This window comes from Neopelma chrysocephalum, unplaced genomic scaffold (assembly GCF_003984885.1).
Source record: "Neopelma chrysocephalum unplaced genomic scaffold, ASM398488v2 Primary Assembly neopelma1_43, whole genome shotgun sequence".
In the NCBI taxonomy this organism is placed as follows: Eukaryota; Metazoa; Chordata; class Aves; order Passeriformes; family Pipridae; genus Neopelma; species Neopelma chrysocephalum.
Window position 1 is genome coordinate 5,626,052 of NW_020897702.1, and position 25,639 is coordinate 5,651,690.

At 38.4% G+C, this 25,639-nt stretch overlaps 1 protein-coding gene across 6 annotated transcripts in view; it reads left to right on the forward strand.

Annotated features, from left to right (window-relative positions):
- Positions 1-25,639, forward strand: part of ATP8A2 (ATPase phospholipid transporting 8A2) — a 329,286-nt gene that overhangs the window by 37,994 nt on the left and 265,653 nt on the right. For all 6 annotated transcript variants that reach the window (XM_027677856.1, XM_027677860.1, XM_027677858.1 and 3 more), the window contains 10 exons: positions 9,541-9,640; positions 10,225-10,323; positions 11,180-11,225; positions 14,219-14,259; positions 16,030-16,103; positions 19,868-19,937; positions 21,142-21,269; positions 22,287-22,398; positions 22,905-23,070; positions 25,405-25,532. In XM_027677856.1, the coding sequence (XP_027533657.1) occupies positions 9,541-9,640; positions 10,225-10,323; positions 11,180-11,225; positions 14,219-14,259; positions 16,030-16,103; positions 19,868-19,937; positions 21,142-21,269; positions 22,287-22,398; positions 22,905-23,070; positions 25,405-25,532 (964 nt within the window). The remainder of the gene's footprint in view (positions 1-9,540; positions 9,641-10,224; positions 10,324-11,179; positions 11,226-14,218; positions 14,260-16,029; positions 16,104-19,867; positions 19,938-21,141; positions 21,270-22,286; positions 22,399-22,904; positions 23,071-25,404; positions 25,533-25,639) is intronic.

The following is a 25,639-nucleotide window of genomic DNA, read 5'->3' on the forward strand; positions in this document are numbered from 1 at the left end:
GTAATGGCTTTGTTCAATGCAGCTGTGCTTGTGGTATTAAGTATGTTTGTTTTTATGAAAGCTAACTAGTACCTATTTTAACATGTTCAATTTACATGTGTCTGTTTAATCAGAGCATTTCTGTACTTTAAGTTCAGTAAGAAATGAAACATTTATGTTGGGAAAATTCCCAGACACTCTGTACACAGCTGTGTGCCACTTACTGTGACATTTGTGTTCTGGAGCAATCCCTATGCTTACTGAAGCCCTACTTCCTGAGAAGTGGCTGGACATTGCCTGCTGATGGAAAGTAGGGAGTAAGTTTTTTGTTGTCCTTTGTTTCTCGCAATGACCTCTGCCTTTGCTTTATTAAACTGCCTTTATCTTGACATGTGAGTTTTTTCCATCTTATTTTCTCCACTTGGCCTGCTGAGGAAAGGAGTGATAGAATAGATCAGGGAGCACCAAGTGTCAAGCCGAGGTCAACCCACCACAAGTTCAGAAACAAGGTTCTCTATTGCCTTGTAAAACCAGAGGAGTACAGATGGGGTGTGATGAAAGGGGCTTGAATGTTGTGTCAGTACCTCTGACATCCCTGAAGTAATGGCATGAATACTTTTCCAGATGTATATTTGGTGAAGATTGGATATTTTACCTAGAGTGAGCATGTTCTATAAATTTTGCTTTCATGTAAATACAGTTCCTGGATGTTGTTTAGTAATACAAGAATCTACTCTGACATCAGTGGCTTGTGCTGAATGTATAACAGAACTGAAACTTTCTTCTAGTGCATGCAGTAAAAATCTGGTTAAGTGATTTGAGCCCCTCACTTGTTGCGTATGTTAATACTGATGCAAAAGAAGTTGGACTTCTAGTTTATTGATCCAGGAAGAACATGTGTGCTGAGATAACTTTAAGAACATTGGAAATTGTCTCTGAATTTTCTAAGTACATTGGAATTGCTCTTGTAAATGTTGCTCTAGGTGATATTCTTCTACTCCAGGCCTGGTAGTGCATCCTGGTGCAAATCTGATTTGCATCTGAATCAGGACTCCAGCCTCAGTTTGTGACTTGAGTGAGAGGTTGGGGCAGGGCAGCATTCAGGAACGGCAAAATTTGACTTGTTTTTAGTGGATCTTGAATCTAAAAGTCTTGTTTGAAAGCTTCTTATCAAAACAGAATTTGGTGGCTTGATCTGTTAGGGAGGTCCCAAAAGTTACATTCTGATATCCTGAAAATTGAGTTCAGAAATTTTCTTCCATACAGGCAAAAGTTAAATTTTGTTAAAAACAGGTAACGATCAAAAAGCCTTTGGTGTTTACTTTTAAATTTTACGGGATCTTAAGACTCAAGTAAATGGGTGAGAAAAAATTTCTTGTCTCATAAGGCAGAAGCACTTCCACTGGGGAATTCAGCACTGAAGACTGTAGCAAGACTTCTAGTAGCATCATAAGTCCTGTATAAAACAGTCTTCTGTTTATGTGTAATCCCAGACTGTCCCATCCCTGTCTGCAGGAAGCTTGCTTGTGACAAAACTGTAGACACAATCTATATTCTTCCTTTATTCCGTGTGTTGCATTAAATGAAGAGAAGTGCATTGCTTTATTGACTTGTGAATAGGTACTGTAGAAGCCACTTGTGATTTAGAGGCGTTAATGCTTTTTGAATAAGCGGGGAGGTTCTTACTGTGCTTAATGAGTCCCTGCTGCTGAAATACAAGTTGCTGGTATCACTAGCCAATTAGTACTGACCCTTGTAACCCGAGTAGCCTTCACTATGATCTGTGGTTGAAAATGTGTATGCTAGTCCACATTTGCCTGCACTGCCTGAATTTATTTACACTTAGTGATATAGCCCAGTGTTCATCTTGCACTAAAATGTACCTGTGCTCTTTAGGTAAAACTGCCTCCACTTCTATTTATTCTTGGTAGAGTTCAGGCCCTGGCCGTTTATGTTACTGTGTTTGTATTACATTTGGAAATCTTTTCTGTTGTCATGTGAACAGACTGCTTACCTGACTGCAGAACAGCATTTTGAAATTCTTCAAAGAAGGGATGTATTATTGTATTCTGAATGGTACAAGTCTAGTCACGTGTTAAAATAATCCTCTAACTCTTTTCAGTTCTAGGTAGATACTGTTCTTAACTGAAAAAAAAATAGTGTTACATACTCTTGTAAATAAGCTAAAACTTGTTTCCTGCAGTGCAGCTGTTGCTGATATTGGAATCTATCACAATGAAAAAGTCTTGAGTACAGCTATAGAATGATTCTTTTAGCCATTGAAACTCACTAAAAGTAATTGGTGTTGTATGCCTGTTGTGTTTCCGGATTGTATCGATATATTTGAAGTTGCTGCATTTTTGGTCTTAGTGGGCTGCGCCTATGGCCTGAACCCCTCGACAGTTAAATTGTTGAATTTTGCATAGATGAAATGTCTGGATGAAAAAAATCTCAGATGTGGGAGTTCTAGTGCCCTTCCACCTGCTGCATGCTGAGTTCTCTGGTCTCTTGAAATTGTTTTGGATTTTTTTGGCATGATAAAGTTCATAAATCAGCAGTAGCAACACAGCAGGGGATTTAAACTGGGTACCCTTCTTCCTCTTCTTAGATAAAGTCACCATTTAAGTGACTTTCAGACTCTGGAGCCAAAGCTTAAATTGAGTCTGACTTCATACAAACAAAACTGTTTTCCCACATATTTGTTGACTAAATACTGGCCCGTATTCAGTAGTGAGTTTTTTCTCCTGTGACTCCGCTTTTTTAATGTATTCCTCCACTGTTGGTGATCTCCATCCAGAGAAATAGGTGAACATGAAGAGACTAAATGTTTTTGGTGATTGTCTGTGAGGTTTGAGTAAGGGTGGAGTCAAAGCAGGTGTGTTTCAGGACTTAGAGGTGGCAAGTATAATAAATCACAGTCAAGTCTGTGCTACAGACTTCAGTGACTACTAGTGGTCTGCAGAGAAAGGTAGGAAAGCAAGACGTTCTCTTAAGTGGACCTAAATAGAGCTTAAGGACTTCAATAACTGCATTCCACGTAGTTTCTCTGGATCGTGAAGATAATCACATTGCTCTGAGGACTGACTAAATATTAATCTCTTCTACCAGCCCTCTACTTGTCACTAAAATAAAATCTGATTAAATTGTGGTGTTAAAAATGGCATTAAACCCTGAAGTTAGCACTGGCTTTTAGTCAGCTAGCTACCTTATGTAACTTGTTTGATATTTTTTTCAGACATCTTCACACGTTTATGCTGTGTGTTTAAGTGAAGGCTATCTTCTGTTTGCATAGTAACTAAATGTGGTACTAAACTGACTTCATTAGACAGTAGTATTTCGAGGTTAACTGTTCTGGTCAGCTCTATTTTTGAGTTGTATTTGCCAGCAGGGCTACTGAAAAGCAAGGGTGTATTTCTGTAGTAGTGACCTGACAAGTATGCTGAAATAGTATCATGCCTTCAGAGCTTTTGGTACTGTTTCTAAACAGTCTTTAATGTATTTGTTACTGAAAAATAGCCAGGAATCTGGTCCCACTCCTGTAGGGATTTCATGAATAGAGAGTAAATGGAAAGGCCTTTTCTATTTGTATGCCTTAGGAAAAGCCTCCAGGGTACAGGATTTGGAAGCAAAAGTGAGACTGCTTCCATTAAATGTGACCACGCAGTCATGGTTTCTAGGTTAAACTGAGTGTAAGCAGTTGTGGTAGTGCCTGCTCTGTATTAAAACTGCCATGAGCATTACTGTAGGAGGCTTTTCTAGTGGAAGTAGTACTTACTTGGGTGACATCAATTACATTGGTTGTTGCAGTCACAGTGCTGTGCTTTGTATTGTTAACTAGAAAGGTGTTGGTAACACCACCAGTATTTTGGCTACTGCTGAGCAGCGCTGGCATAGCCTCCAGCACTGTCTCTCAACATTTCTTCCTTCCCCCATCCAGGGCAAGATCCTGGGAGGGAACACAAGTAGGCCAGCTGACCCAAACTAACCAAAGGGATATTCCATACCATATGATGTCAGCTCAGGTATAAAAGCCAAGGAAAGGAGGAGGAAGGGGGGGCATTCATTGCTTGCAATGTCTGCCTCCCGAGAAACTGCTATGCGCGCTGAAACCCTGCTTCCCAGGAAGTGGCCAGACATTGCTGCTGATGGGAAGAATAGAATAAACCTTGTTATTTTCCTCTTTGCTTGTGCACATGCAAACTTTCGCTTTTGCTTTAGTAAACTGCCTTACCTTAACCCATGAGTGTTTTCCTTCTTATTCTCTCTCCCCTGTCCGGATGGGAAGGGGAGTGATAGAGCGGCTTGGTGGGCACCTGGCATCCAGCCAACATCAACCCGTCACAACAATACATGAACTTATATATATATAAGATGTCTTAGCAATTATGGAGAAACTGTAGGGGAGTGCAGGGAAAGATGGGAACAAAACAGGCACTTGATCTATGGACAGTGGTCATTCCAGAGCTGGATGACAGATACTCTAATGTGCACTCTAAAGAACTCTTGGTTCTTTGTCTTGCTCTGTCAAGCTTTAAGCAATATGTCTTGTAGTATTCAAGTAGTTGCACTTTTTACTGTGCTAGAGCAAGTTTTGCTCCTTTCACACTCCTCTGTTCTGACCTGAGCTCAGAGTCTGTCTGAAATTGTCTGGGGTACTGAAGCACCGCATACCCTTTTCTTAGCTGACAGAAGTGTACAGGACATAAACAGAGCAGTGAAACCTTTGCTGGCTGAAGTCTTCCTCTGTAAGAACTATAGGCTTGAGGATTCATCTGACAAAACCCTTCAATTGAATTGGAGGCTGCATTGGTTCAGGCAGAAATTGCTTTTTGTTATAAAAGCTGACACTGTTTTCTTAGTGTCAGTCAACCAATAATCATTTCATAGGCATATCAGTAGTTGCTTCTTATAAGCCTTCATGATATTTTCTTTGGGAAATTTGTAAACAGTTGATTTTTATGTCTCTTTAGCAAATTTCATTATGAAAATACATTGCCTTCTGTATGGGCAAGGAGGTAGATTACCTTTCACTGTCAGGCACCTGTGAAGAGCTTTGATCATAGCACTTGGATTTAGAGCAACCTCCTCAGTATTCTGCATGGCAGCATTGTTTGTTAGTGAGATGTTCCTATGAATGGGCTTTCTCTGTACTCAGTGTAGTAACTGAATGTTGTTTATTCTGTTAATATCGCTTGAAATGTGTAAAGCTGCTGCTATGCCTCCTGCAGCAATGGTCACTGCCTGGAGGTAGCTTGTGTCATACTGCTTCTGAGAGCTGTAGCAGAACCTCACATGCTGATGTCAGACTTGCTGTTAAGTGTCATGTGCCTGGCAGGACCTTAGCATGCACACACCATTGTGCTGAAGACAGTATTTGAGCTCTTAATTCAAGCAGATCATCTTGGATTTTCTGGATGTTGGGTTGCTCTTTTTTCTTCCTCCTCTGTTACAGGGCATCTGATCTTTTGTACATGTTAATGGAAACAAAGCCTGTTTGGTGAGAGAAGAGTTCAAGTCTGTAACATGCACTTTAGTTACCCAGCCCCTTTGCTGTGGTTCAGATGTCTGTGCCAGGCTTTCTTAGTAAGTGTTCCTGCAAATTGTATTAAAGTCACCAACACCAAGCAGTATTCATTCTTAAGCTCTGGAGAGTATTTCAAGTATGTGAACTGTGGCACGAGTAGCTATGGGTGAATACTGCCTAGGAAAAGAGTTTGCTGTACTTATCACCCCTGGAAATGGGACCACATGTGTCTCAAGGAGGTTCTGTTTTCTTAGTCATCATTATCCTGAAGGTGAAGTTCATCTCAAGAGTTGCCATTCTAAAGGAAGGGTTGGAAGTGCTTTAGATGGCTGACTGTGAAAATGCAGAGCTGTATTCAGCTGCACATTGCCAGCACACATACGTGTCTCAAGGACATAACTGCTCTGGTTCGATTACTGACAAACTTTTCCTCTTCAGGGATTATTCAGTAAAGTAAAACTTGACTTTATAAAATGTTTTTGAGATGCAGGGAAAATGGCAACAATGAAAGTGATTGTGCAAAAATTGCATATGAAAAAATGGAGGAAGTATACTGGAAAACTACTACTGAGTTCTCAGTGCACTTTTTGCTGCTTTTCATTTGAGTGTTATTAAAATAACTAAGTAATACTTAAGTAATATGGTAGTAGGTTTAAGTATGTGAATGACACCAACTTTTTCCAAATTATATAGTGATTACTTTGAGAAAAATCTCTGCACTGGCCTAAAAAGAGTGGGGCAAGACTCTTTCAGCTGTACTCATGTGTATCCAAACTCATTTGTTTAACAGGATTTGGTACTGTTCCTCCCGACTTGCCCAGTGGTGTAACTTGAAGCTTGACTTACACAGATTAGGTTGCAGGTATAGAGGAGATGTCTCTTCTAATGTTTGTACACCTGTTTAAATGTTAAATTTGTTTGGTTAAGCAAGGTTTGCATAGTTAACAGCTGTTGCTTCAGGAAACACCAGTTTGTTGTTTGCTTTCCTCTGTTGCTCCCCTCACCTTTCCCTGCCACAGCCTGTTCTGTGAACTGCAGACCTTGTATTCTTGTATTTGGGTACCAGCCACTTTGAAGACAAGATGACTCTGATTGGGGGCTAGCCTGTGCAGATATTTATCTTTAGTGACCAAAACTCTGTTATGAGTGAGCTGATTGATTGATTTATTTTTTTTTTTTTTTTAAGCTGTAGATTTTAATTTTCCTGAGCTTTGATTATTCTGAAGTCATCTACAATGCATCTATCTGTTAGGAGGGAGCACAAAGCTTTTTTTAAGAATTTTTTAAATTTTTAAAGCTTTTTTAAGAATTGTGTTTGTCCTTTTAAGTACTGTTCTTCAGAGCTAAATCAATTGAATGCTCCTGCCCAGCTTAGACTATTAGTTAGCTTTTGGTAGGAAGTTTTCTTTTGAATGATATGTGCCTGCTTTTTATACATACACATGGTTACTGTATGGTAACAGTGGAACATACCCATCTGTAATTAGAGTTGTATATATTTTCTGTAGTCATCTGTCATGTTACTTAAGCAACAGAAAACATGGAGTGACTTAGTAGGTACAAAACTTTGAAAAGAACCTTATTGTGTTGGCATTAACACAACTGTTAGAGTAAGAATTGTGTTTGGACCAGCTAACCATGAAGTTGGTAAGTGGTAGAACGTTCTTAATAAATGTTGCAGCTTGGTTGCAGTCAGAAAAATTTTTCCTTTAGTTTAGTCACAGCAATCTGATATCCAGTGGAATACTCTTCTGATATAATGTCTGCCAATGCTTGATTTTTTTTCATTAGTACTGCTTGGGCCATTCACTTTTAGGTCTAAACTGTTAACTTGATTAACCCATATTTTTAAGTCACAAGGTAATGCTGAGATGTGTTTAATTATGTCCTATATTAAAGGAAGGTTATTACACATGAGACAAAAAATACTTACAGTTGGAAGAAATTAAAAAGTACTTCAGGGAAGTAACGTCATTTATATAACTGGACTATGTTACATGCTTTAAGCCTGGATGCATGATTTCACTCAGTTGACTTAGTTAATAGGATCTATGTTGAAGTCCAGCCACCTGAAATTTCTGTAAAATATCATGCTGGATATTTGATTATACGTATAATACATGGTTCTGCTGAGTGGTTGTAGCAATACGAAGTCTGTAGGCTGTAGTGATAGAAATGCTGTCATGTTTCCTTTTAGAAGACATCCAGTTAAAGTAATATCTGATTTCCATGAAGTATAGTAGGGATTTGTAGTTGCTTGAAGAAAAAACTAAGTGATAGATGCATCTTAACTGTTTGGTTTTTAGTTGATCTTGATTTTTTTTTTTTTCACTTGCCCCACCGATTCTGCTTGTATCTCATTACTGCTTGATTTTGGAAGATGCAGCAGTGTCTCATTAGATGGCTCGGAGTTGGGGATGGGAAAGATAAGAGGAAAAGGAAAATGGTTAAAGAACATAAGTTGTCTTGGAAAATGTAGTTCTCTGACCTCTAACCTTGTACATACAAATAAGAGAACCCCACTGAACTTAGCTGCTTGTGGGTTGTAGTAAGAGCTTTATGCATAGCAATCCATTGTGAAAGGCAGATCCTGTAGCTAAAGCATTTGATTATACTAGTCCTTCATGATTTCTGAATAGTAATGCTGTGGATGCTGGTTGACCTGGAAGGTTTATTGGTGGTAGAGAAAGGACCAGGCATAATGGAAAGGTGCTCTTGGCACTTCTAGGAAGCTTCAGTAAAACAGCAACTGGGAAACAATTTCTCTTTTTTTCTTGAAGAGAGTAACTTAATGATCCTTGTTCCTTGGAAACCAAAACCAAACACAAACAAAAAAAAACCCAAAAAACCCAAAATCTGAAACCAAGACAACCAAACAAAATAATACCTCAAAACTCCTGTCACTGGCTGTCTGGCCTTTGCAAGGCATACGGAGCTGCAGGTGCTCTGTTGTTAAAACTCCAACTCATGCTGATGCCCAGTAGTTATAGTGGGGGAATGTTCAGTGCTAACTGGATGGGGAAAAGTAAGGTAGAGTTGTGCTTTCTGCTCTAAAAATATTTTTTTCCTTGTGTAATGGAACGTTATATGCTACTGGATAGACTTGGTCACTTGCACAGCTCAGACAGGTTCTGCAGTATGGTGAGTTTCCTTGCACTGTCTCGAAAAGGTATGTAGAGAAATGGGTTGTAAGTAATGTGTTCAGAGAGTGAGGACTTTGTAAGATCAAGAATCTTAATCTCTTTTAGGTTTGTTTTGGTAACTTGACAGCATGGGTGGCTTACTTTAATTTGAAAATGGAATGGTTAAATCGTCATGTTGTCTTGGAGACTTTTTTTCTGAAGTTGTATTCATGCCCATTGTGGATTTGATGTGAAGATTACAAGAAATTACATATGACATAGATGATTAAGTCTAGTGTAGTATGTTTTTGTTTTAAGGTAGAAGAAATAGTAGTTATGTTTTAGTGTTACATATATATGTTTGTTACAATATTTATATATGTAAAATATAGGGGAAAAAAACCCAGAAAAAATTAATCTGAAAAAGTGTGTATTGTTCTGGAGGATTATTTGTAGCTGAGTGTAGAGTGGTTCTGAACTAGGAAGTGAGGCGTTTTAAAAATGGCACTGTAGAATTTCTCTCGTATTTGACTTTGTCTCCTCCAACACTTAAATTCCATGTTTTGATGAAGGCTAAGTACCTGATCAAGTGCTTGTAACTGAGATGAATGATTGCCTGTTCATGGTGCTGATGTTTGTATAGATTGTAAATTCTCTGTTAGTTCATCTGATAATAGAGGCATTAGTGATGAAAGCGGGACTATCAGCCTTTTGGGTTGGTGATAGCTCTTTTGTTTCATACAACTCTTTATCATAACACAAACAATGTATTTCCTCTGTGTTCTAAATATGCCTTTACTTTGTTATCTTTGAATTACTTTCTAACACTGGCTTTTACAAGACTACTTCCAGCTTTTTAGTCATGATCTGTGATATTCTGATGAAGTACTAAGATGAAAATTTTCTAACCTGCAGCACAGCCAAGTACAGTGTGGTGACATTTCTACCTCGATTCCTGTATGAGCAGATAAGAAAAGCTGCAAATGCATTCTTCCTCTTCATTGCCTTATTGCAGGTATTGTTTTATTGCTTTGTCTTGTTTATAAATTGAAATGGTAAGGCAATACAAGTTATTTCAGTTATTATGCTTAACTGCAAATAAATTCTTAAATATATTTTAATAGTCATATTAATTAGGTATGTGTTAGATAATTGAAATTGGAAGACAATTTAGATACTCTTTTCGAAGTAGTTTGTAAAGTCAAGCTCCTTTTTTTCTTATGAAGTAAAACATGTCATAAAACATGGTGACCATAGTGAGAAAAGAATGTGTGAATTCTTGTGAAACTGCTGTTTAGATAGTTCAGGTTATCCCTACTTCCATCTGAATTGCATCATTTGAATGCTTTTCTTGTGAAGAGAAGAGAAATAGAATAAAAGGCAGGTTACAGCAACTGTATCTTGTAACTTTATGGTATCCTTTCTTCAAACCTACTGAGACCGTAGGCTAGTTTGCCCACTGAAATTGGGTGACAGTCAGGCACAAATCAGAAAGCTCTGTGTTCTCTCTTCTGAGAGCTTTACATAAAATTCTAATTTACTGGAAATTAATTTTAAATACAAATATAAAATGGGTATCTCTTTTCCCTTTGTTCACAGCAAATTCCAGATGTCTCTCCAACAGGAAGGTATACCACCTTGGTGCCATTGCTATTTATTTTAACAGTTGCTGGCATCAAAGAAATCATAGAAGACTATGTGAGTATGGTTATGGGGAAGGCTGTGCTAATGTTCAAAAAAAAAAGCTATAAAATGCCATAAAGCCATGCATCTCTGTAGTCTTGAGTCATTGCTTAACAGCAGCAAAAGATCCTTTTGACTTTCGAAGCTCTAAACTTGACTAGAATTTCTGTAGCCCACTGAGATAAATAAGTATTTTCATTACACATGATGAAAAAGAAAACAGTAGAAATCAGGATGCTTGTTTTTACCTCTTCAAACTTGCTTGTTCATGCTTTTATTAGAAAGACACTGAGTGTGTGATGCTGGAGTCCTGACAAATATGTAGCCTTTTTAGATGGTCTGGAAAATGCGGGCAGGGAGGAAGCAAGCAACCTGAGCACAGAGCATCCAGTTTTGGGGAAATCTGCACTAACATGCTTGGATACCATTTATCAGAAAAAATGCTTTCTGCTTGCAAAGTACTGATAAATAAAATTATTTAGGTGTCAGTCTAAACAACAGCACATAGAATGTGTAGTACAACTGCTATCTAAGTATAGTGCTCCTTATTGTTCCTTTTTTCTTCCAAAAAACTAGTTTGAGACATACTTTTTTGGCATTGATACAGGTTTGAACCTGACTTCCAATGTGGGTACTCTCAGTTTGAAGTTACATTATACTGTTTTATAAGCCACTAGATTTGGATGATCTGTGTGGCTTAAAAAAACCCCAAACAACAAAAAAACAAAACCAAAAGCAAACCAATAAAAAAAGTATAAAGGCAAAAATGACCCAGTGTATCATCTTGCAGTTTGTCTTGTTTTAGCTCTAATGGTTTTGGAATTTGTAATGAAGTGTAATGAGGTGTAATAAATGTTTTGTTTCCTTGCAGAAAAGGCATAAGGCAGACAGTGCAGTGAATAAAAAGAAAACAGTAGGTAAGACTAAACACTCTTTAAATATTTAAAGTGCAAATAGTGAATACTTACTTTTGAACAATTCTGTTGTTTTAACAATGATAGTGGGAAATGCATGTCTTGTGGACTTGGTAGTTACCTTTATTTTAGGATATGTTAGGATTTTGCTTTGCAGAATGTTTTAGACTGATGATTGTCTGACACTTAAAGGTGAGGCATTGGGGGGATTGTTAGAATTTATAAGTTCATGTAATGTCAAGGTTGTCCAAAGGTATATAGTTCTCAGGTCCTCTGAGAAAATCAAGCAATTTTCTTCTCTGCCAGACTCCATCCTTCCCCCCCCCAAAAAAAAGCCAACAAGCCCCCGAAACACTACAAGTTGGTGTCTAAAGAATTCTAAGTCATTTTTGTAAGTTCTGCTGTCCATAAAACATAAGAAGTCTGGGAATTTTGTAGCTTTGCTTTCCTGAAGCGTCACTGAAATAAATTTTAACACTGATATCTTCTGAATGCCTGTGAGTATCCCTAACGTATTAACGCTCATTGGCACTCTGTACCTGAAGACATCACTTTGATTTTCTGCATCTCCCTTAACCGAAAACCTGTACAGAAAATAGGTAGAGCTTATCAATGGCCACCCTGTGATCGGCCCATGCCATAGGGCAGGTCCATGTTCCCACGCTGGACAGCTTCTCTTCTGTTCCTTTGTGCAGATGTGCAGGTGAAACAGGAACACAGGGATTTGAACTCTGAGTAGAGCCCCTTCCTCCCAAACACATATACGTGAAGTATCAAAAAGATAGAGCAACACTTCAGGGAACATGGGGAAGTGAACAACCTGCTAACTCTATGCTTCAGTAGTCCTGCAAACATTATGTCCGTTACTCTAAGTGAATTTGGTGCTTGAAAATTTGGGTTGGTCATTAAGTTTGTATCTTCATCAAAAAGCATTGCTTTACCAGTTCTCCGAGGTAATCTCTCTAAAAGAGTCTCTACAAGGTGTTTCAAGTGCTGTATACACTTGAAACTTGTTTCAAACACTGTATTTATTAGTCATTGCAAATTGGCAATTAAGTTCGTGTAACATAACAGACCTTGTTAGAGGTAATAAGAAAGGTCCTTTCTAAGGTTACAGAGCCAGTTGTAATTCATTTGTAGCTAGAGAACATGTGATAACAAACACTTCAAGGGAAGTTTATCACAGTTACTGTGGAGAGACAACCTTAAGGAAGACAAGGTATTTTAATGGAGCTAGGTTGAACTTAGCACTTGAAAAATTATTTTAGTTCAGGGTTTTTTTTTTTACATTTGAATACTCAAAATAAATTTTCCATCTGATACTTAAAACAATATCCTTGTACTTCTTAAGAGGAAGGTTAAAGAGCTCATCCTTGAAACGTGTATTATCAGAATGAAAAGCTAATTTAGATTCAGAGTGGGTTTAAGATGAATTAAATTTAGGTTCTCTGTGTGCCTTTAGGTTCCTCTTATAGCCGAGTGATATCTAATCAATGCATTCAGTATAGAGAGCAGTTGAGCTCACTGAGAAGTAGACACCTGCTCTCTGCTTGACTGTGTCCTGAGCTCCACTGCCTGTAAAGGCCAGTTGCTTATTTCAGCAGCATTTATGTAGGATTTTCATTTATCTTCATGTTTGGTTTTTTAGAGCAGTGGTGTATCTTCAAAAGGCCTTTGCTGTATTAAATTTATCATGGAAAACATTGGTTTGCTTTGCAGAGTGGCTTCAGTATGTAGGAACTAAATTCACTTCGGAGCAAACTAAACTGAAAGTTCTGCTCTAGGTGAGCACTGTAAGTTTCCATTAGGAGATGGAGCCTGTTAGGCTCTGAGCCAGTGTTTCATATCTTTGGTGGCTTTACATGTTTGTATATGGAGATGGTGCTGAATCAAACCAGACTAGTTGTAATCCAGATGAAGCCCCTGAGCAGCACATTGCGTAGATGTAGAGGGCTCAGTAATAACTGTTCTGATGTATTGGTCCTCCCATTGTCAAATAACAGAACTAAGTCATGAGCATTTAAAGCTATATGGGGTGCACTTGAATGGTAGACACACACAGGGCTAGCAAACTGTGGCACAAGTCTGATGGGAGATGCTTGTCCTTCAGGAGCCGCACTTGAAATGACCCTACATGCCTTGGTGTGAGTGACAGCATTAAGTCATAGATCTGGAACATCAGTAGACTGGGTTTTAGTCTTAGAAAGTCTTAGATAGAAGGTTTATATTGAAACTCTTTTTGAGTTGGAACAGTCTTTTTAGGTACTTGTCCTTCATTACTTTAACCAGGTACCTTTTGACAATGAATAATTTATCAATTTTATCCTGTAAGTATTCTAGAGCAGACCTGTCCTTTCCTGTCCTTTGGAGTTAAGCACAATAGAAGGTGCAAAATTGCAACCCAAAAATTTCAATGTGAACTTCAACAGCTGGGATTTTCTTTCTGCTGAATTTGGTCGTTGGTTTTCAGCAGGGCTTTGAACCTGCTTGGCATTTAAGACTCAGACAAGGCATTTAAGACATGGGCAATTGGTAATGATAGTGAAGGTGAATGTATCAGAGTCAAAATATTATGAATAAAATGCCAGGAATAAGATGAGAAGTGAAAATTCTGTGGTAAATCATTCACAGATGATTCCTGATACTCATTGACAGTGGGCAGTAATGCCCTTTGTTTTAAGGAAGGTCACTTCCCACAAGAAACAATGCTGCCTGTCTGCAGGTTAGTGTGAAATGATGCCAAGAAGAAATCAGGCTGCCAACTGTTGTCTAGCAGGGGATAAAAATTATATAAATATGAAGGGTAGATTCTTCATCTTTCTTGGATTCATGTGCCTACAGCTGTGGACAAAAGTATTGTCTCAGCTTCTGAAAAGTACAGTTCTGATCTGTACGTTAGTTCCTATTCTGGTCAGTGTTTGCTGATATAGTTGTTTCGAGATTTGTCTGAACTGTGACCATTTATTCTATAATATAACTTTAAACTTTCTTTCCAGTTCTAAGAAATGGGATGTGGCAGAACATTATGTGGAAAGAGGTAAATAAAATCTGGGGATGGGAGGGAATAAAAGTAGCTGTTGAAGAATTACTCTTGCCAAAATGAATTTGGAGGCTTAGAATTAATGTACAGGATGTGAGAGTTCTCTGTCTCTTGGGATGGGGCCGGTGGGAGGGATCCATTCCCTTGCAGTAGTCAAAATCGCCCTGAGCAAGTCACCTGAGTACCCATCTTTAAAACCTAGTACTATGTTACAGTCAAATGCTAATGAACTGTTGTGGTTTTGCTTGTGTAGTTAATATGCAAACTGTAAAGAGTATTTTGTTTGTAGTCAACATCTAGAAGAGTAACTTTCACTGCAATAGTGTACCTCCCCTGCAAGTCTAAAAGAGTCTTACTTTGCTGCCTGTGCTAAAAGGTTCCCAGATTTTGAGACTAATTAGTAAGCTGCTTGTTCAAATAAGGAACACAAGTCCTGCTGCTACTGAGGCACTTGGGACCCGTGTTCTGTGAAGCCCTCTGCCAGGATCTGGTGAGCTTTGTCTCTAGAACTTGGAAGTTGCTGAAATGCCTTAGGATATATCGATCTAATTGTGGCTCTTAATGCCTTTAAAAGGATAAAATTAGCCCTCTTAGCTAATAGTTGAGGAGAAAGTGCCCGCTGTTAAAACCTCTGGGAAATTACATCAGTCTCAAGACACCTAAAAGCAATCCTGCTGAAGTGTTAGGCTATAGGAGAAACTAAAGATTGCCAGGGCTTGTGGTGGCTAGTGTTGGATCCTGTTCATGCTGTTCCATGTCCTATTTTTGTAGAGAAAAGATGGTGAATTGATCTTAAAGCTGAGCCTGGAATCTGTTTTTTTTAAATAGCCTTGAGCACTTCCTGAATTGACCTGTGACTGTATTTGCATATTGTCCAGGCCTGCATTTATTGTTGGGGAATAACAGTTCTGTGCTAACCACTTTGATCACTTTAAGGCAGACTTCTGATGGTTGGTTTTTTTTTTTTTGTGCTGAAATTGATAGGGAATTTATTTTCAGTGGGATCACAGTAAAACTAATGAATCTGCTTGTTCAAACATGCCATCTGTTTCAATTTGTAAAAATTAATGTCTTAGAAGTATTTTAAGCCCATTTCAGACTTGCAGCAGTGCATTGGCACCAAGCAGCCTGATGCTCATCAGGCAAACCTGTTTTACTGTTTTGAGAGTGCTACTTGCTTCTTTTTAGAATGAAAGTCCCATGCATGTGACTAATTAAAGGTGAAGTAAAGTCTTGGGCCTTCAGTATTCTAGAGTTCTGAACTCTGCATGTCTCATGTAACTATGTCAGGGAAGAACTGGATTATGTTATATATCTGTAGAGATGATACTACTTGCTAGTGGCTACTACAAGCAGTGCATCTATGGGGAATTAAGGGAAAATGATAGTGAGGATTGGGTGGGTATGAGTAGAGTATGAGTAGAAGAGTATGAGCAGAAGAAACTCTTGATACTTGAGGGAGGTGAAGTTTAAAAATGGATTTTGTTTCCCCTAGTGACAAAGTTTTCAGTATGTTAAATAAGGCTAAAGAAAAACCCTTAAATTTGGATAATGGCAGAATGAAAGAAAAAACTAAGTTTTATTAAATATAAGCCACAGAAGTTAACAATTGCAGTGAAAAGTACTCTGACTTTCAGAAGCACTGTCTCTAGCTGTTCTGTGCATGATGCTGTTCTTCTGACTGGGTGAAAGAAAATAACAAACTAACATTCCAGACAAGCAAACTGTTTGTTTTTCTTTTCCATGCTACTGTGCTCCTGACCACAGGTAGCAGTAGGCGATATTGTGAAGGTCACCAATGGGCAACATCTTCCAGCAGACATGATCATTATATCTACCAGGTATCCAGAATGGGTGTGGAAATGATGTGTCTGATGAACTGAGGTGCAGAGGACTTAAGTCTCTGTATTTGCTATTAATAAAACCAGACATCAGATGGCACTAATTCTACTCCACATCTAAAATCAAGTTTCAACAATGTCAAAACACTGCTTTAGTAGGCAATGATTCACGTATCATTGTAGATAGGCTCTTCGAAAAGAAGGCTTCTTCAAGACTTCACTTTGTGAATTACAGGTACATAATACTATGTATTGATGAGTTTGTTGGAAGACTGAAGGTTCTTTACACAAGCTTCATGCAGTCTGTGGCTCTATGGCCTCCTGAGAATCCCTCCACTTAATTAAGGAAGCTTAAGTTGTCTTCCAGTTAATTCCACTGAGTGTTCAGCACATTTTCCTTCCCCCCAGGAATGCTTTCTCTTTAAATTATAAATCTAAAAGGCTAGTGTTGTTGGCATCAAATAACAAAATACCTTTTTGACTTGTTTACCGCTTGTCTTGGATACAACGCACATATGGCCAATCTCTGACATGGTAGCAAATAGTTGCCTGTTGAGTCCTGCTTGGTTTGGTTTGAAATATGGGGCAACTTTTCATTCAGATATGCTGACAAATGAAGCTTGGTCTTAGAATATCCTGAATTGGAAGGCACCCACAAAAATCATAGAAATCCAACTCCAAGTCCTGGGTAGGACACACCAAGAATCACACCATGTGCCTGAGAGCATTGTTCAAATGCTTCTTGAACTCTGGCAGGGCTGGTGCTGTGGCCACTTCCCTGGGAAACCTGTTCCAGTGTCCATTCACCCTCTTCAGTGGGTGAAGAATGTTTCTGTAATAGCTAACCTAAATCTTCCCTGGCACAGATTCATGCTGTTGCCTTGGGTCTTGTCATTGGTCATCAGGGAGAAGAGATCAGTGCCTGCCCCTCTGCTTCCTCTTGTGGGGAAGTTGTAGACCATAGTGAGGTCTCCCTTCAATCTTTTCCTCTCCAGGCTGAGCAAGTCAGGTGTCCTCAGCTGCTCCTCATACAACTTTCCCTCAAGGCCCTTCACCATCTTTGTTGCCCTCCTTTGAACACTCTCTAATATCTTTATATCTTTCTTATGTTGTTGCATCCTGAACTGCACACAGGATTTGAGGTGTGGCTTCACCAGTGCAGAGCAGAACTGGACAATCACCTCCTTTTTACTGGCTGGTGATGCTTTGCCTGATGCCCCCCCCAGGCACAGTTGGCCCTCACGGCTGCCAGGGCACTGCTGACTCATGGTTAACTTGTTATTGACCAGGACTCCGGGGTCCCTTTCCGTGGCACTGCTTGCCAGTGTCTCATTCCCCAGTCTGTGCATACATCCAGGGTTGCTCTGTCCCAGGTGTAGAATCTGGCACTTACCTTTGTTAAACTTCATATGGTTGGTGGTTGCCCAGCCTCCTAATTTGTCTAGATCTCTTTGTTCCTAAAAGCATTTGAGTGGTACTTGGCTTCTGATCTAGATTCTGTGTTGTGTAGAACAACTTCAAGCCAAATCAAGACCATAGCCTGCTTAGACAGATGAAGTTTAAACATAAGACAATATCACACAATATTGTGATGGTAATAGCAGACAGTAGCACAGTGCCTGTTCTTAAACATGTTTCTAATAGATGAGTCTTATGACACCTTGCTGTTCTCCATAATTTTCTCCTGTCTGTGTGCTTTTCAACAGTGACTGTAGGTTGCTCTAGTCTGTAGGTTACAGTTCTCTTACCTAACCCAACTTTTAAAGGAACTTGTTTTTCAAGCTTCTCTATTTTCTGCTCCATTCTTCTTGTCTATACTGTTTCTGAGAAGTTTCATTTTTTTCAAAGCTATATGTACAAGCTCAGTCTTCTTAAATTGTCACATGATGAAGGATAGAGACATCTTCATTCCATGGTATACAGTATTGTATTTTTTTAAAACACCAAACTTCAAATAAGCAGTTGTCAACCTTAATATGCAGTGAAGCTAAACTTCAACATCAATAGTTTTCTATTTCAGCAATGAGGAATATTCTACTTAAGAAATTCTTTAATACGTTACACTAAAAAACCCTTCTGATATATTTCTTGTGTGGGTCAGCTTTTTGTTCTACATTAGTCTACTATTCTGTTCCGCTAACCTGCTGTCATTAATAACTGCATAATAATTAGAGAATTTAACCCAAGGCATGTTTATTTGGGAGAAGCTTTGCTTGATATAAATAGCAATTTCTATGGCAATGCTGCTTTACAATTGATATTATTCTCATGATTCCTTTAAATGACAGTACTAAGTGTCCTCAGTTCACCAGAAAGCTCTGCATGCTCTGAAGGATTTGAGTCTTATGCTTGTGTGTTGATCTTCTGTGTCTGAGCTGATTGTCAGAGGTGAAACAAACAATTGTTTTTATCTTGACTCTTTTTCCACATAGGAAAAAAGGTGACATCAAATGAATTTTATGTAAAGAATAAATTTACATGAAGGAAAAAACCATTTGAATCCGAACGCAACTTTGTATGGAAACAATTCCACATTTCTGTAGAAGTGAGAGGAACTGTATTGCAAAAGGTCTACCTCCTGACCTAAGCACGTCAGTTGTAGTAGATAAGGTGTTTGGCAGAGGTAAAATTGGAATCAAGCTGGACTTCATCAATATCTTTCTTGGGTTCAGACTCAGGTTGCCCATATAGGAGGAGACAAAGAACAGACTCTAACCGTACTTTTTTAAAAGAAAAATATGGAGAGAATAATCTAGTTTCTTACTGTGTTACAAATGTACCTATCCATTTCTTAATTATTTTTGTCCTAAGGAGCCTTTATTACTGACTCTTCTGCTGATTGAGTACTTTTGGTGTTAAAGCAGTTTGTTGCTTTAAAAGAAAACTAGTAATGTATCAAGAATATGGGAAGTGATATGCTGAAAAGCACTTGTTTGAATCCAGATGGGAAACTGATATTCCTTAGCAGCCTGAGAAGACAATTGGCAGAAAAATAGTTTTGGTGATTCCATACAAAATTTTTAAATCTTGAGTGGTATGTCAGGAAAAGAACTGGTAGAAGTACCCTTCCTTATCAAAGGTGCTACTCATGCAGAGCCCCTTCATGTTAGATGTAGATAAGAGCTTAACTAATGGAAAATTCAGCTCTTTGAGGAATATTTGTGCTGCTATCATTAAGGGCAGAAACATCTTTGGAAGATGCAGATCACAGCCCTCAATCTTATACTCAATGAACCTTTTTCTGATGCACAAAAAAAAAGCTGTTTTAGCACTGACTTCAGATGAACCTCCAGAAGCCCCTCAACTTTAAGGTGACCTTGCAGACATGGTCTTTTGTGTGTTCAACTCACTGACAGAATTTAATAGCAGAGAGCATTACCCTCTTCATCCCAATATATCCCTTTTTATAGTGTTCAATACTTGATATTTTGTCCATAGTTCTTGCAATCTGAAACAATTTTATGGATTGCAATTCAAAATAATCCACTTCAGGCATCTAAGTTTATCATGACTTGTTAAATTCTTACTAACCCTCTGATTTAGACTTGTCTTTCTCTGTACTTTGGTGTATTACCCTGTTCCTATCCAAAGACATCTCTGTTAAAATATGTACTTTCAGCTGACTCTTTCATGGTTGGATACCACCAATATGGTTTTCTACCTTATGCAGTGTATTGGAAAAGTCTCTTGTGAATTATATTAGTACAAAAGCAGTATACAAAAAGTACTGAGTTTTAATATTGAAAATTTTATGCTCCTTCCAGTGAACCACAAGCCATGTGCTATATTGAAACAGCTAACCTCGATGGGGAGACGAACCTTAAAATACGACAGGTAAAACAAATTGAATTTTATCTTTGATTTTTTCATTTAGGTATTTAATATTAGCTATGAAGCATCATCTACCATAACTGACAACAGTACAAGTACTTTTTTTTGTTAAAAAGGGATCTCTTTTCAGGTGGCTGTAAGCTGCCTTTTCAACCGATACAAACCCAAGCAACAGCGCATCATATACAAGTGTACAGAAACTAATCTGGAGCAAGTATTTTAAGCCCTCAAAGACAAACAGACCTCTATTTTGCCAAAGGTCCAGTAAGTGGGATTTAAGTCCTGTACATAAAAAAGAATATCAACAGTGCTTGTGATGAGAGGTGCAGTTTCTTCTGTCACAAGTGCCATTCTAGGAGCATTATGCAGAGGCAGAAGCTGAGAAGGACCTTTTATATGTTTAAGTTAATTTATCTCTTTGCAGTAAGTAAGAATGTATTTGGATCTTTTTAATTTGATTATAATCAACACTGTTGATTATAGTGTTTAGAAATAGTTAAGAATCTTCTTTTTTTATTAAAAAAATTAGATTCAGATTTTGAAACACAGATTATTTGTTTTTAAAAATCTGTATATTTGCTATCTCTTTCCTGCATTTGTAGAAATGTGATTTACTGTTGCAGTTCTGCCTAAAAAGTCAGGTCTTGAGTTTCTGTAAGGTCTTACTTGCTTCAGGACACATGGTTAAAATACAAAAATACGGCCTTGCTCTGGCTTGCAGTGCTGCAGTCAGATTCCGGCAAAAGAAGCACGAAACGGATCTCTCTGTTCATAGATGAAAAGCAGTGAAACGCTGAGATGGAGTACCAATACATTAGATTACACTTGCATGGCAGGTGAATCATTAACCTTGAGCAGGATTGGAGCATAATGGCTGCAGTGGCCCAAGAGACTACATTTAGCAATGACTATATTTAACAGCAGTAACACATCAGTGGAGCTATACTTCAAGAGAAAAGCCAGACCTGTTTATACTGCTTCTCTTCTACTTCCTCTTGCTTGTGTGCAACTTTGTGCTTTGTGGATGGAACTTTCTTCTTGGTTAAAGAGAGATCATGTAGGTAAATATAACTATCTTGTATAGAGAGTTTAAATCGATCTTGTTTACAGGTTCGTATGTGTCCGTAATGAATCTTCCTTGCACCATTTTCCTAGGTTGCCTTCTAATAACAATTTTTGACAATCTCTTTTGATTTGGTCTTTGCAGGGCTTGTCTCAAACTGCTAGTCTCCAGTCCAGGGAAGAATTGATGAAAGTATCTGGGAGGATAGAATGTGAAGGACCCAACCGTCATCTTTATGACTTCACTGGAAACTTGCGCTTAGATGGCCAAAGGTATTAACTTGACAACAAAGCCAAAGTCACTTGGTTTGGAAAAATGCTTGCAGTGTTCTTTTAGTCTGTAACAGTGCATGCATGTTTTTGCTGTGGAAGAGGAGAGTAATAATTAATAATAGTCAATCAGAGCATGTACAGGATATATCTGCCAGCATAGGATAACACAATTCTGTCTTTGTAGGGAGCCTTCTGGTTGTTATGGGAGTCTTGGTTTCTTTGTAATTATGGTGAATTTTTTTTAAAAAAAGGTACATGTAAAGAGAAAGAGTTGGGGAAATGGTAGGGTTTTTTAGGGCCATCTTGTTACACAAGATATACAGAGGAAATAAAAACCTGTCCCTTCCAGCTAGAGCCTGCACTGAGGTCAGGTCTATAGAGAAAAATGATCCCAGAATCTGGAGGTTTTATCAGTGTGACTTTCATTTGTTGCAGCTGTTGAAAGAAGAGTACTTAGTACTTGAATTCACAGATTTTGAAAGGTCGGTAGGAACATACAGGTTTCATTTGGCTGTACCTCTTTTCCTTCACAAAACCTGTGTTCTTTGGGCAACTCAGCTATGTAGTGACAGATGGAAGAATAGCAGATCATCATTTGCATCTCACTTGAAAATCATGTGGGTAATACAGTTTTTCCCAAATGCTTGTGTATCGGTGTATGTGATACAGTGTGCTTGGAGTAGATAGTCTCTTTGCAAGTGTGATGCTTCTCTGTCCTTGATGTGAGAAAGAAAGTAGTAGCCAAGGTCAAGTGCAAGACAGGCTTGTGTCCACCATGTAAGTGCTCAAGTTTTGGGTAATTAGAACAGCTCCCTTGTATCAGCTTTGCCCTACTGCGCTTTAGCAGGAAGTGGACTTACAGAGGTTTCAGTGCTTTCTTCAGTTGTGTGGACAATCTAAGGTCATTGTATTACTTTCTGCTCTCCCCCCGCCCCCCACTGGGGTGTGAGTCTGAAAGTAGAATTACTGTCCTTAGAGTGTTACCAAGAATTGAAAGATATACTTCTTGCTTTGCAGCCCAGTTCCTGTTGGTCCAGACCAAATCTTGCTGAGGGGTGCACAACTGAGAAACACTCAATGGGTCTTGGGTATTGTTGTGTATACAGGACACGATACAAAACTCATGCAGGTAAAGTTTTTAAGGAGATTTAAATATAAGCTGGTCATCTTTCCTGTATTCTCCTTGTTATTGATTTGATTTTATGAAATGCGTTGACTCATTATAGCTGTTAAAGACCTGGAGGCCTTGAGGAATACCAAGGGTACTGTTATATTTGAGTTTGTGTGTGCACGTATATAAACACTTACTGAAGTATTTGAAAGCAATTGAATATGTAAGAACTAACTTTCATCTTGATTTATCTGGTAGCTGGATGACATTTAAAACTGAAATTTAACAGCTGAGGACATAGTAAAGACCGTGAAGTTGATTAGGTTAATACTACTATTGCCCTAATGGGAGGGAGTGCCTGGAGAGACCAGCAATATGTATGTGTTGCTCACTGCTGCTGACCAACAGTAGATGGACAGGAAGTACTTTAATGGACTCTGAAAATAAAGACTGAGTTTACCTCTGTAATTTTATCTTGTATAAACCATTGCCAGACTCTTCTTTCTTTTTCTGCTGCTGTTTAGAATTCAACCAAAGCACCTCTGAAGAGATCAAATGTGGAGAAAGTGACCAACATGCAGATCCTGGTTTTGTTCTGTATTCTCCTGGTAATGGCCCTTGTGAGTTCTGTAGGTGCCTTATTATGGAACAGAACACACGGCGAAGTCGTCTGGTACCTTGGCTCCAACAGTGAGTATGCAGGCATTGAGCCAGGGATGTATCAGACTGTAGGGCCAGCCAGGCTCTTAGCTTCATTAAATGAATGCATAAAATAAGAAATAGAAAAAGAGGAAACAAAGCCTCTTTGCTAGCTTTTTGATGCCCCAATTTTTTTTATTTTTTTTTTTTTGAGAATGGGCTGGTGTAAGTGAACTTGCCAGTGAGGCTTCTGTTAATAAAACCTTCTAAAGGTTAGGTAAATATCACTGGGCTACCACCCAGGGAACAGGGCAGAAACAGAAGAGGGGCAAGAATTATTACTGGATATCTGGTGTTCCCATTCTTTCATCTCTGTGGAGATACCATACACAAATTGACCATACCCATATTACCATACACAAATTTATTCTCAGAGGTCGTCACATACTGCTGCCTTACATGTGTCTGACTGCATGATAGACAGTATCAGTCTGATGATGCTGACTTCAACTTGATGCAAAGGATTTCTCTAAACTTCTTTTCAGTCAGAAATGCTGATCTGCTCTTTTATAGAAAACTTAAACTTTATCCAATAAATAACAATCCTAACCATTTAGCATTTGTCTTTGACTCCTGTTATTTTGTTGTGAGAAAACTGATATTTTAGTGTGTTTATTTGAAGGGTTTTGTTTGATTTCGTTCATAGTCCATGAACTTATTAGTTCAGTATCAAAGACAGACATGAAGAATGAAGTGCTCTCCAATAGACTTCCATTTTGAGGAGGTTACCTTAGCTATAAAATGTTGTTACAAGCATCTTTAGTTGCAGATTTTAAAACAATTATCACAAACTGCAAATGGCTTGTCTGCTGATGATTGCAAAACAGATGGCAAGTGTATATTGTGCAGTTTAAGAATTGCAATTGTGGTAGTAATGAAAAAAATCCCATAGGAAGAGCATGGAAATGCCTCATTTTTGACTCTGGGTTTTTGTAGTTGTAATGTCTTGTACTAGTGATGTCAGTGACTTTCAGAGTTTCTTCCCTGCCCTCCCCCTTGTTTTTTAATGAGTAAGTTTAAATTTGTGCCTTCCAGTGGTGGGAGCAATACTGGAAAAGGTGAATTAAGTGAACTCTTGAACTTGTAATATAAAACCTGTTCAACTTGAAATAAACTAGGATGACATAATAGTCTGTATAGATGCCTTTTTGTAAATTGAATGCGCAATTTCTGTTACTTCTATAACTGCCACACACAGGAAAGACACTTTTTTAGGTTATACAGGTAGATATTAATTTTTTGTTAAATGTCTAATCTCTGTAAAAATTGTATTGGAAAATGTTTCAATACCAAGCAAGTTTTGACTTACTGTAAACTTACCAAAGATACGGAATTAGGGTGTGCTCACACTTGGAGGTGCCTGTGTCCAGACTGATCTTCACTAGGCTTCAGCAATTTTCTCTGGGTTCTGTTTCCTCCTAGTTGGCTCCTCTAATTAACTTGTAGTGCTGAAACCCCTTAGTTATGAGCTCTGACCCTATTGTGCTGGACGTTCTGACTAAAGTGCCTCCCTAAGCTTCTAGGAAAGTGTGGAACATACAAATGTGGAGACTTTGGTTGTAAAGAGAGGCTCTGGGCAGCACCATGAACAGGAACTTTTATCCTGTGTCTCTGCTGAGCCTTATGCATTCCTGCTGGCTGTCTGTAAATGCTTTCCTTTCCCTTTTAGGACCAGTTGTAATGGCAGACTTACTCAGGCAACCTGCCCAATGTTGTCACCATTAATAACAGCTTCTTTGCTTAAGCAGGATGCCTTAGTTCATTTACTAGGGGTCTGTTCAGCAATCGGTTGTTCTGTTAGATTTCTTTAGTGTGGGTAACTTCTCAATTCTGACAATGATGTCGGACTTTAGAATTAATTTTAGTGTTTATTTTTTGTTTCCTAACTCCACTGAGACAAGTAGGCACTTTCTGAAAGATAGTTATATTACTAGTGATATTGGTGGTTCTTAATTGGGCAGTTGACACATCAGATAAATGTCTAAATTTGGGTTATATTGGGAAATATTGTACTTCTTGCCATCTGTTTAGCAAAAGTTTTTCAGAAAGCGTTCTGTTCTTTAATATATAGCCTCACAAATCTTGCCCTTCTTCACCTGGCATAATATGCTGTGTATTCAGGCATGTGTTCTGTGGGTGTTTTATATATATATACTATTAAAATCAATATTAAAAAGGCCCTTATACTAGATGTCAACACACTTGCTGATTATTTTAGCACTGCTAAATCTGACTAAGCCAACTGCATAAAGATGATTGCCCCTATACTGTCCCTATACCACTCAGACTCATGTCTGCTCATGTCCTTTGTCTTTTGGTCCACAGAAATGCTGTCTGTCAACTTTGGATACAATCTGCTGACATTTATAATCTTGTACAACAACCTTATTCCAATCAGCCTTCTGGTGACATTGGAAGTTGTCAAGTTTACTCAGGCTCTTTTTATAAATTGGGTAAGTAACAAGAATGAATATATCTCAGTTCTGGATGTTGACATTTTAAAAAAATAACACTTAACATCTTCAAGACTTTTAATTAATTTTCTGATGCAACTTCTGAG